We start from the raw sequence: 12,381 nt of genomic DNA, 5'->3' as shown, positions 1-12,381 counted from the left end.
TCCCGTTTACCGGAGGAACACTTTGGGTACTACCAAACGTCACAACATAACTGGGTGATTATAAAGGGTACTACATGTGTCTCCGAAGGTACATGTTGAGTTGGCGTATTTCGAGATTAGGTTTTGTCACTCCAATTGTCGGAGAGGTATCTCTGGGCCCTCTCGGTAATGCACATCATTATAAGCCTTGCAAGCAATGTGACCAAATGAGTTGGTTACGGGATGATGCATTACGTAACGAGTAAAGAGACTTGCCGGTAACGAGATTGAACTAGGTATTGGATACCGACGATCAAATCTCGGGCAAGTAACATACCGATGACAAAAGAAACAACGTATGTTGTTATGCGGTTTGACCGATAAAGATCTTCGTAGAATATGTAGGAACCAATATGGGCATCCAGGTTCCGCTATTGGTTATTGACCGAGAATAGTTCTAAGTCATGTCTACATAGTTCTCGAACCCGTAGGGTCCGCACGCTTAACGTTACGATGGCAATTTTATTATGAGTTTATAAGTTTTGATGTACCGAAGTTTGTTCGGAGTCCCGGATGTGATCACGGACATGACGAGGAGTCTCGAAATGGTCGAGACATAAAGATTGATATATTGGAAGCCTATGTTTGGACATCGGAAAGGTTCCGGGTGAAATTGGGATTTTACCGGAACACCGGGGGGTTACCGGAACCCTCCCGGGGGTTAATGGGCCTTAGTGGGCCATGAGGGAGAAGAGGAGGGCCGGCCAGGGCAGGCCGCGCGCCCCCTCCCCCCCTAGTCCGAATAGGACAAGGAAGGGGGGGGGGCGCCCCCCTTTCCTCTTTCCCCTCCCCCCTTTCCTTCTCCACCAAGGCAAGAGGGGGGAGTCCTACTCCCGGTGGGAGTAGGACTCCTCCAGGCGCACCCCAAGGGGGCCGTCCGCACCTCCCCCTCCCTCCTTTATATACAGGGGCAGGGGGGCACCCCATGACACACAAGTTGATCTATGGATCGTTCCTTAGCCGTGTGCGGTGCCCCCCTCCACCATATTCCACCTCGGTCATATCGTCGCGGAGTTTAGGCGAAGCCCTGCGCCGGTAGAACATCATCATCGTCACCACACCGTCGTGCTGACGGAACTCATCCCCGACACCCTACTGGATCGGAGTCCGGGGATCGTCATCGAGCTGAACGTGTGCTGAACTCGGAGGTGCTGTACGTTCGGTACTTGGATCGGTCGGATCGTGAAGACGTACGACTACATCAACCGCGTTGTCATAACGCTTCCGCTTATGGTCTACGAGGGTACGTGGACAACACTCTCCCCTCTCGTTGCTATGTCATCACCATGATCTTGCATGTGCGTAGGAATTTTTTTTGAAATTACTACGTTCCCCAACAGTGGCATCCGAGCCTGGTTTTATGCGTTGATGTTATATGCACGAGTAGAACACAAGTGAGTTGTGGGCGATACAAGTCATACTGCTTACCAGCATGTCATACTTTGGTTCGGCGGTATTGTGAGATGAAGCGGCCCGGACCGACATTACGCGTACGCTTACGCGAGACTGGTTTCACCGTTGCGAGCACTTGTGCTTAAAGGTGGCTGGCGGGTGTCTGTCTCTCTCACTTTAGCTGAATCGAGTGTGGCTACGCTCGGTCCTTGCGAAGGTTAAAACAGCACTAACTTGACAAACTATCATTGTGGTTTTGATGCGTAGGTAAGAACGGTTCTTGCTAAGCCCGTAGCAGCCACGTAAAATTTGCAACAACAAAGTAGAGGACGTCTAACTTGTTTTTGCAGGGCATGTTGTGATGTGATATGGTCAAAACGTGATGCTATATTTTATTGTATGAGATGATCATGTTTTGTAACCGAAGTTATCGGCAACTGGCAGGAGCCATATGGTTGTCGCTTTATTGTATGAAATGCAAACGCCCTGTAATTGCTTTACTTTATCACTAAGCGGTAGCGATAGTCGTAAAAGCAATAGATGGCGTAAACGACAAAGATGCTACGATGAAGATCAAGGTGCCGCGCCGGTGACGATGGTGATCACGACGGTGCTTCGGAGATGGAGATCACAAGCACAAGATGATGATGGCCATATCATATCACTTATATTGATTGCATGTGATGTTAATCCTTTATGCATCTTATCTTGCTTTGATTGACGGTAGCATTTTAAGATGATCTCTCACTAAAATTATCAAAAAGTGTTCTCCCTGAGTATGCACCGTTGCCAAAGTTTGTCGTGCCCAGACACCACGTGATGATCGAGTGTGATGAGCTCTACGTCCATCTACAAGGGTGCAAGCCAGTTTTTGCACACGCAGAATACTCAGGTTAAACTTGACGAGCCTAGCATATGCAGATATGGCCTCGGAACACGGAGACCGAAAGGTCGAGCGTGAATCATATAGTAGATATGATCAACATAGTGATGTTCACCATTGAAAACTACTCCATCTCACGTGATGATCGGTTATGGTTTAGTTGATTTGGATCACGTGATCACTTAGATGACTAGAGAGATGTCTGTCTAAGTGGGAGTTCTTAAGTAATATGATTAATTGAACTTAAATTTATCATGAACTTAGTACCTGATAGTTTTTTGCTTATCTATGTTTGTTGTAGATGGCTCGTGTTGTTGTTCCGTTGAATTTTAATGCGTTCCTTGAGAAAGCAAAGTTGAAAGATGATGGTAGCAATTACGCGGACTGGGTCCGTAACCTGAGGATTATCCTCATTGCTGCACAGAAAAGTTACGTCCTGGAAGCACCGCTGGGTGCCAGGCCTGCTGCTGATGCAACTGACGACGTTAAGAACGTCTGGCAGAGCAAAGCTGATGACTACTCGATAGTTCAGTGTGCCATGCTTTACGGCTTAGAACCGGGTCTTCAACGACGTTTTGAACGTCATGGAGCATATGAGATGTTCCAGGAGTTGAAGTTAATATTTCAAGCAAATGCCCGGATTGAGAGATATGAAGTCTCCAATAAGTTCTATAGCTGCAAGATGGAGGAGAATAGTTCTGTCAGTGAACATATACTCAAAATGTCTGGGTATTATAATCACTTGATTCAACTAGGAGTTAATCTTCCTGATGATAGTGTCATTGACAGAATTCTTCAATCACTGCCACCAAGCTACAAGAGCTTCGTGATGAACTATAATATGCAAGGGATGAACAAGACTATTCCCGAGCTCTTCGCAATGCTAAAAGCCGCGGAGGTAGAAATCAAGAAGGAGCATCAAGTGTTGATGGTTAATAAGACCACCAGTTTCAAGAAAAAGGGCAAAGGGAAGAAGAAGGGGAACTTCAAGAAGAACGGTAAGCAAGTTGCTGCTCAAGAGAAGAAACCCAAGTCCGGACCTAAGCCTGAAACTGAGTGCTTCTACTACAAGCAGACTGGACACTGGAAGCGGAACTGCCCCAAGTATTTGGCGGATAAGAAGGATGGCAAGGTGAACAAAGGTATATGTGATATACATGTTATTGATGTGTACCTTACTAGAGCTCGCAGTAGCACCTGGGTATTTGATACTGGTTCTGTTGCTAACATTTGCAACTCGAAACATGGACTATGGAATAAGCGAGCACTGGCCAAGGATGAGGTGACGATGCGCGTGGGAAACGGTTCCAAAGTCAATGTAATCGCGGTCGGCTCACTACCTCTACATCTACCTTCGGGATTAGTTTTAGACCTGAATAATTGTTATTTGGTGCCAGCGTTGAGCATGAACATTATATCTGGATCTTGTTTGATGCGAGACGGTTATTCATTTAAATCAGAGAATAATGGTTGTTCTATTTATATGAGTAATATCTTTTATGGTCATGCACCCTTGAAGAGTGGTCTATTTTTATTGAATCTCGATAGTAGTGATACACATATTCATAGTGTTGAAACCAAAAGATGCAGAGTTAATAATGACAATGCAACTTATTTGTGGCACTGCCGTTTAGGTCATATCGGTGTAAAGCGCATGAAGAAACTCCATACTGATGGAATTTTGGAATCACTTGATTATGAATCACTTGGTACTTGCGAACCGTGCCTCATGGGCAAGATGACTAAAACACCGTTCTCCGGTACTATGGAGAGAGCAACAGATTTGTTGGAAATCATACATACTGATGTTTGTGGTCCAATGAATGTTGAGGCTCGCGGCGGGTATCGTTATTTTCTCACCTTCACAGATGATTTGAGCAGATATGGGTATATCTACTTGATGAAACACAAGTCTGAAACATTTGAAAAGTTCAAAGAATTTCAGAGTGAAGTGGAAAATCATCGTAACAAGAAAATAAAATTTCTACGATCTGATCGTGGAGGAGAATATTTGAGTTACGAGTTTGGTCTACATTTAAAACAATGCGGAATAGTTTCGCAACTCACGCCACCCGAAACACCACAACGAAATGGTGTGTCCGAACGTCGTAATCGTACTTTACTAGATATGGTACGATCTATGATGTCTCTTACTGATTTACCGCTATCGTTTTGGGGTTATGCTTTAGAAACGGCCGCATTCACGTTAAATAGGGCACCATCAAAATCCGTTGATACGACGCCTTATGAACTGTGGTTTGGCAAGAAACCAAAGTTGTCGTTTCTTAAAGTTTGGGGCTGCGACGCTTATGTGAAAAAACTTCAACCAGATAAGCTCGAACCTAAATCGGAGAAATGTGTCTTCATAGGATACCCAAAAGAAACAGTTGGGTATACCTTCTATCACAGATCTGAAGGCAAGACATTCGTTGCTAAGAATGGATCCTTTCTAGAGAAGGAGTTTCTCTCGAAAGAAGTGAGTGGGAGGAAAGTAGAACTTGATGAGGTAACTGTACCTGCTCCCTTATTAGAAAGTAGTTCATCACATGAATCGGTTCCTGTGACACCTACACCAATTAGTGAGGAAGCTAATGATATTGATCATGAAACTTCAGATCAAATTTCTACTGAACTTCGAAGGTCTACCAGAATAAGATCTGCACCAGAGTGGTACGGTAATCCTATTCTGGAAGTCATGTTACTTGACCATGACGAACCTACGAACTACGAGGAAGCGATGATGAGCCCAGATTCCGCAAAATGGCTAGAGGCCATGATATCTGAGATGGGATCCATGCATGAGAACAAAGTATGGACTTTGGTTGACTTGCCCGATGATCGGCAGACCATTGAGAACAAATGGATCTTTAAGAAGAAGACTGACGCTGATGGTAATGTAACTGTCAATAAAGCTCGACTTGTTGCGAAAGGTTTTCGACAAGTTCAAGGAGTTAACTACGATGAGACTTTCTCACCTGTAGCGATGCTTAAGTCTGTCCGAATCATGTTAGCTATTGCTGCATTTCATGATTATGAAATTTGGCAAATGGATGTCAAAACTGCATTCTTGAATGGATTTCTGGAAGAAGTGTTGTATATGATGCAGCCAGAAGGTTTTATTGATCCAAAAGGTGCTAACAAAGTGTGCAAGCTCCAGTGTTCCATTTATGGACTGGTGCAAGCATCTCGGAGTTGGAATAAACGCTTTGATAGTGTGATCAAAGCATATGGTTTTATACAGAATTTTGGAGAAGCCTGTATTTACAAGAAAGTGAGTGGGAGCTCTATAGCATTTCTGATATTATATGTAGATGACATATTATTAATTGGAAATGATATAGAATTTCTGGATAGTATAAAGGGATACTTGAATAAAAGTTTTTCAATGAAAGACCTCGGTGAAGCTGCTTACATATTGGGCATCAAGATCTATAGAGATAGATCAAGACGCTTAATAGGACTTTCACAAAGCACATACCTTGATAAAATTTTGAAAAGGTTCAAAATGGATCAGGCAAAGAAAGGGTTCTTGCCCGTACTACAAGGTGTGAAGTTGAGTCAAACTCAATGCCCGACCACAGCAGAAGATAGAGAGAAAATGAAAGATGTTCCCTATGCTTCAGCCATAGGTTCTATCATGTATGCAATGTTGTGTACCAGACCTGACGTATGCTTAGCAATAAGCTTGGCAGGAAGGTACCAAAGTAATCCAGGAGTGGATCACTGGACAGCGGTCAAGAACATCCTGAAATACCTCAAAAGGACTAAGGATATGTTTCTCGTATATGGAGGTGACAAAGAGCTAGTCGTAAATGGTTACGTCGATGCAAGCTTTGACACTGATCCAGACGATTCTAAATCGCAAACCGGATACGTGTTTTTATTAAACGGTGGAGCTGTAAGTTGGTGCAGTTCTAAACAAAGCATCATGGCGGGATCTACATGTGAAGCGGAGTACATAGCTGCTTCGAAAGCAGTAAATGAAGGAGTCTGGATGAAGGAGTTCATTTCCGATCTAGGTGTCATACCTAGTGCATCGGGACCAATGAAAATCTTCTGTGACAATACTCGTGCAATTGCCTTGGCAAAGGAATCCAGATTTCACAAGAGGACCAAGCACATCAAGAGACGCTTCAATTCCATTCGGTACCAAGTCCAAGTGGGAGACATAGAGATTTGCAAGATACATATGGATCTTAATGTTGCAGACCCGTTGACTAAGCCACTCTCACGAGCAAAACATGATCAGCACCAAGACTCCATGGGTGTTAGAATCATTACTATGTAATCTAGATTATTGACTCTAGTGCAAGTGGGAGACTGAAGGAAATATGCCCTAGAGGCAATAATAAAGTTATTATTTATTTCCTCATATCATGATAAATGTTTATTATTCATGCTAGAATTGTATTAACCGGAAACACGATACATGTGTGAATACATAGACAAACATATAGTCACTAGTATGCCTCTACTTGACTAGCTCATTAATCAAAGATGGTTATGTTTCCTAACCATAGACATGTGTTGTCATTTGATTAATGGGATCACATCATTAGGAGAATGATGTGATTGACATGACCCATTCCGTTAGCCTAGCACTTGATCGTTTAGTATATTGTTATTGCTTTCTTCATGACTTATACATGTTCCTGTAACTATGAGAATTATGCAACTCCCGTTTACCGGAGGAACACTTTGGGTACTACCAAACGTCACAACGTAACTGGGTGATTATAAAGGAGTACTACAGGTGTCTCCGAAGGTACATGTTGAGTTGGCGTATTTCGAGATTAGGTTTTGTCACTCCGATTGTCGGAGAGGTATCTCTGGGCCCTCTCGGTAATGCACATCATTATAAGCCTTGCAAGCAATGTGACCAAATGAGTTGGTTACGGGATGATGCATTACGTAACGAGTAAAGAGACTTGCCGGTAACAAGATTGAACTAGGTATTGGATACTGACGATCAAATCTCGGGCAAGTAACATACCGATGACAAAAGGAACAACGTATGTTGTTATGCGGTTTGACCGATAAAGATCTTCGTAGAATATGTAGGAACCAATATGGGCATCCAGGTTCCGCTATTGGTTATTGACCGAGAATAGTTCTAAGTCATGTCTACATAGTTCTCGAACCCGTAGGGTCCGCACGCTTAACGTTACGATGACAGTTTTATTATGAGTTTATAAGTTTTGATGTACCGAAGTTTGTTTGGAGTCCCGGATGTGATCACGGACATGACGAGGAGTCTCGAAATGGTCGAGACATAAAGATTGATATATTGGAAGCCTATGTTTGGACATCAGAAAGGTTCCGGGTGAAATCGGGATTTTACCGGAACACCGGGGGGTTACCGGAACCCTCCCGGGGGTTAATGGGCCTTAGTGGGCCATGAGGGAGAAGAGGAGGGCCGGCCAGGGCAGGCCGCGCACCGCCTCCCCCCTAGTCCGAATAGGACAAGGAAGGGGGGGGGGGGGCGGCGCCCCCCTTTCCTCTTTCCCATCCCCCCTTTCCTTCTCCACCAAGGCAAGAGGGGGGAGTCCTACTCCCGGTGGGAGTAGGACTCCTCCAGGCGCACCCCAAGGGGGCCGGCCGCACCTCCCCCTCCCTCCTTTATATACGGGGGCAGGAGGGCACCCCATGACACACAAGTTGATCTACGGATCGTTCCTTAGCCGTGTGCGGTGCCCCCCTCCACCATATTCCACCTCGGTCATATCGTCGTGGAGTTTAGGCGAAGCCCTGCGCCGGTAGAACATCATCATCGTCACCACACCGTCGTGCTGACGGAACTCATCCCCGATACCCTGCTGGATCAGAGTCCGGGGATCGTCATCGAGCTGAACGTGTGCTGAACTCGGAGGTGCCGTACGTTCGGTACTTGGATTGGTCGGATCGTGAAGACGTACGACTACATCAACCGCGTTGTCATAACGCTTCCGCTTACGGTCTACAAGGGTACGTGGACAACACTCTCCCCTCTCGTTGCTATGTCATCACCATGATATTGCGTGTGCGTAGGAATTTTTTTTGAAATTACTACGTTCCCCAATATTGAGGCCCTGCCCCTCCTCCTTCTCTTCCTCAGAGGAACTTCTTCTTCATCAGCCGGAAGTTCAATGACGTCCCGCGGAGCTGCAACAAAAAGCAACCTTAAGAGTTCAATCGACCAACAACCCAGTTGGCAGAATAAATTCAAGTTGGAAAGAGCGTACCAGCTTTGGAAGTGGTTGCGTCATCGGCCTCCTCATCACCTCGGACCTTGTCAACGTCCATGGAAGTCGTAGAAGTTGCAGCGCTGAAAAAGTTCATAACCCACTCGGTCAGAGCAGAAGTATGAGTCTGTAGAAGAAAATGCAGAAAGATAGAGCACTCACCCAGAGGTAACAGGAACGTCCATCTTGATCTTGGGCAAGGTCTTCTGAGGCTTCGAAGGGGCCACCTTGGGTTGCTTGGCGACCTTCTCCGTTGGCTCCGGAGTCGAAGTCCGAGTGCGCTTTTGTGCTTGGGTACTCGGAGCCACGGTCTTGCCGTGCCCTCCCGCCGGATCTTGGAGTTGCTTAGAACAATGCTCTGAGCGAGGTGGTGAGTCGACTACCTCTTCATCGTCCGACTCATCATTGTCTTCCTCATCGTCATCTTCTGGAGATTCCCATTCACTGCTCTCTTCTGTGCTGTCCTCTCCCTCCTGGTCTTGCTCCAGGGCTTGTTCACCATTGGGCATCGAGTACATCTTAGTATAAACCTACACGAAAAGAAGTCAATCAAATATCAGTCGGATTTAGGAACAATTGCAGGACAAATTGAAGTACACTCAGAAGCAAAGATCAAACCTTGTCTGGCTGGTTGTTGGTGTCGAATGGATCGACTCTCCTGACTCCCCTGGGGTTGTCCTTGTTTCCTGTAATGCCCTTCAGCCACAGGGCCACCGTCTCATATGTAACCTCCTCTGGGTGGACCCGAGCGGTGTCGTTGGCTCCCGAATACATCCACATCGAGTGGTCACGAGCTTGGAGTGGTTGGATGCGTCGACTGAGAAACACCTCCAGCAGATCCATGCCAGTTACACCCTGACGGACCAACTGTACTAACCTCTCCACCAACATGTTCGTTTCCACCCTCTCCGCAGCAGTCACTCTCAGTGAAGAAGGTTGCTGGGCATGATCTAAGGAAAAAGGGGGAAGACCAGTCGACTGACCGGGGGGCGCAATATCCCGGCAGTAGAACCAGGTCGATTGCCAGCCCCTGACCAACTCGGGAAGTGTCATGGGAGGGAAATCACTCCTCTTCCTCATCTGGATCCCTAAACCCCCGCACATCTGGATAACATGCATCCTCTCATCACTCGAATTCGCTTTCTTCACGGTTTGAAAGCGGGTTGAGAAGATGTGTTTGAAAAGACCCCAGTGCGGTCAACAACCCAAGAAATTCTCACACATGGACACAAACGCGGCGAGGTACGTGATGGTGTTGGGAGTGAAGTGGTAGAGGCGAGCACCGGAAAAGTTCAAGAAGCCCCGGAAAAAGGATGCGGAGGAAGGAAAAAACCACGGTCGACATGGGTAGCAAGGAGGACGCACTCACCCGACTACGGTCGAGGCTACATCTCCCCCTCCGGCAGCCTCGCGGCCCTGGCAGCAATCAAACCGAAGTCAGCCAGCTCCTCCAAATCCTCTGGCCAGAGCGAAGACCGGATCCAATCGCCCTGGATCCAGCCCGGCGGCAGCGCGGACCTCGACGACGACCCCCGATTCGTCTTCTTGCCTTTCGCCTCCCCCGTCGCCTTCTTCGCACGCTCCAGCGCCGCCGTCTTGTCCTTCACCATGGTGGCGGGGCGGCGGCATTGAGGGCAGAGGAGAAAGATGAAGTGGAGAAGCGGAGAAGGAAGGGGGAGATCGAATGCGCACAGTGCGGACGCCTCGGCCCCGACGCCTTTTAAGGACCCACTTCCGAGTGGCTGACGCATGGGCCCGAGCAATCCTATCAAATCCCGCAACAGCCGCGCGCAGAGTACGTGGCGAAAAAGGTGGCACAAAAATTGAGGCGCCCCTGTCTACCTGTCCCGCTTATTGCGACGCGCCCCGCCTCCCGCGCTTCCCCAAAATTTTGAATCCCGCGGGATCTGGATACGCCGTAACCAATGTTGCCAAAGATTTTGCATCAAAATAACACTCGACGAGTGCCAGTATAAATCCACTCGACAACTTCTGAATCGATCAAGGCGACTGAGACGAAGCCGAAGTCTCAGCGTGGGCCTCTAATCCAGCATGGACACTTGTGAAGCACAAGAGCCAAGGCAGGACCAACTTCAACCTTCTTTTCATTCAGACCTCAATCCATTCGGGGGCTAATGATGGTGCCATAGACCTAGGGTAGGGTCATAGGCCTGACCTATACGCCATACCCAAGGTCACTGCCCTAGAAGCAAAGACATTCAAAAAACAACAAAGAGTACCAATTGAAGTCGTCGAGTGCAATCCACTCGACCAGTCACCTCACTCGAGTACCCCTCCCTCCTGGTATCACTCGACCAAGACGAAGCCATTCGACCATACGAGAAACCACTCGACCTACAGAAGACCAGGAGTCACTCAGGACGGCAACGGTCAGGTGTTCACTCCGTAGTCTTAAAGGTCATTAAATACACTTTATAGTTGGCGTTACCAGTAACGCCCTATCTTTATGTACATTGAACCCCTGTAACGGAGGTTGGCTGGGGTCCTGGCGCACTATATATAAGCCACCCCCCTCCTCTGGGACAAGGGTTCTCACCCCCTGTAACACACACTCCCATATTCCAGTCGACCGCCTTAGGGCACCGAGACGTAGGGCTTTTACCTCCTCTGAGAGGGGCCTGAACTCGTAAACTCTTGCGTACAATCTCACCGTAGCTAGGACCTTGCCTCCTCATACGTACCCCCTATTCTTACTGTCAGACTTAGTACCGCAACATGCGTCGCCGCAAATGCAGTGATGATGTCTTTGCCATCAACTTTCCCGTTTGCCTCGCCTCAGGGGCAACCTAGTTTCGTCACTACTTTGTGGAGTTGGGTTTTTGTATGACACATTGTGTTCGATAAGACTCAAACTCAGTCCATGGGCCATTGCAAATATTCCATTGGTGCAAACATATCTAATATTAGGACATCAAACTTTTTCAGATTTAGCAAAGTTTGTTGATGCGAAACTGAACGTGGCTATGTTCTGTTCAAAACATGTCTAGCATTTTGACGTCAAGCTCCATCGGTAGTACATGATTTGGCTCTCTCTCTCTCTCTCCCCCAATGTCCACCACCACCAAAGCCATGAGGTTGCAGTCCCTGTTCTCGTCCCAAGGGGGAAAATCCTATAGGACCAAGTCTCTTTCTTGATCAAATTAGCCCCTTCTGAGCAAATGGCATTCTTCTTTGTAGATCTCAAAGCACTCTTTCTACCCCAACGCATTGGCTTTCTATGGCGTGGCACCCAATAGTGGTCTTCTTCTGTGGTTGTGACAAGGTTAGCCTCCAAAGGACATGCCATCTTTTATTTCAATGTGAAAGTTGAAGCCAGACAAGAACCGCAAGAGATGTCTTTGTGGGTACAATTGCTCTTTGCTGGATTGGAGGATGGATGTGTTGGATACACCCAGATTCAACCCTTCCACGGTAAGATGCAGTATGGTGGCTCTAGGGGCAGGGCTATAGGGTGACGAGTCACATCCTCCAGCCAATGTTGACACCGTGCTATACAAAGGTGACATGGGGTACCAACCCCTAGGTGGAGGTGATAATGCCGAGGGCAACCCCTTGAGTGGCAGGACAACAATCTGGTGGCAGAGCATTGGTGGAGGTGTGAGTTATCCCAAATGCGGCGGTGATGTCATGACAATTAGCACCGTTTGTCTCAACTTCGGGGCAACCTAGTTCGGGCGTACTTTGTGGAGTTTGTTTCTATGAGAAGCTTTTTGTTTGACACATATGTTTGGTAAGACTCGAACCAATTTGTGCATCACCGGGAAAAAATATCGATCGACGTGATCGCAGTATTAGTCGAGAGACCGGCGCATGCATAATCTTGAG

General features: G+C 47.0%; 1 protein-coding gene across 1 annotated transcript; it reads right to left on the bottom strand.

Moving 5' to 3' along the window:
- Positions 1–8,172: 8,172 nt before the first annotated feature.
- Positions 8,173–12,375, bottom strand: LOC123113354 (uncharacterized). The gene is made up of 4 exons (XM_044534568.1): positions 9,154–12,375; positions 8,698–9,065; positions 8,536–8,618; positions 8,173–8,455 (listed from the first exon to the last, which is right to left on the bottom strand). The coding sequence occupies exons 1-4, from the start codon at positions 9,652–9,654 to the stop codon at positions 8,271–8,273; spliced, it is 1,137 nt and encodes a 378-aa protein (XP_044390503.1). The 5' UTR covers positions 9,655–12,375; the 3' UTR covers positions 8,173–8,270.
- Between the last annotated feature and the right edge of the window lie 6 nt (positions 12,376–12,381).

The sequence above is a fragment of the Triticum aestivum genome, chromosome 5B (assembly GCF_018294505.1).
Source record: "Triticum aestivum cultivar Chinese Spring chromosome 5B, IWGSC CS RefSeq v2.1, whole genome shotgun sequence".
In the NCBI taxonomy this organism is placed as follows: Eukaryota; Viridiplantae; Streptophyta; class Magnoliopsida; order Poales; family Poaceae; genus Triticum; species Triticum aestivum.
The sequence above is the reverse complement of the archived record's forward strand: the minus strand, read 5'-3'. Positions and strand labels throughout refer to the sequence as shown.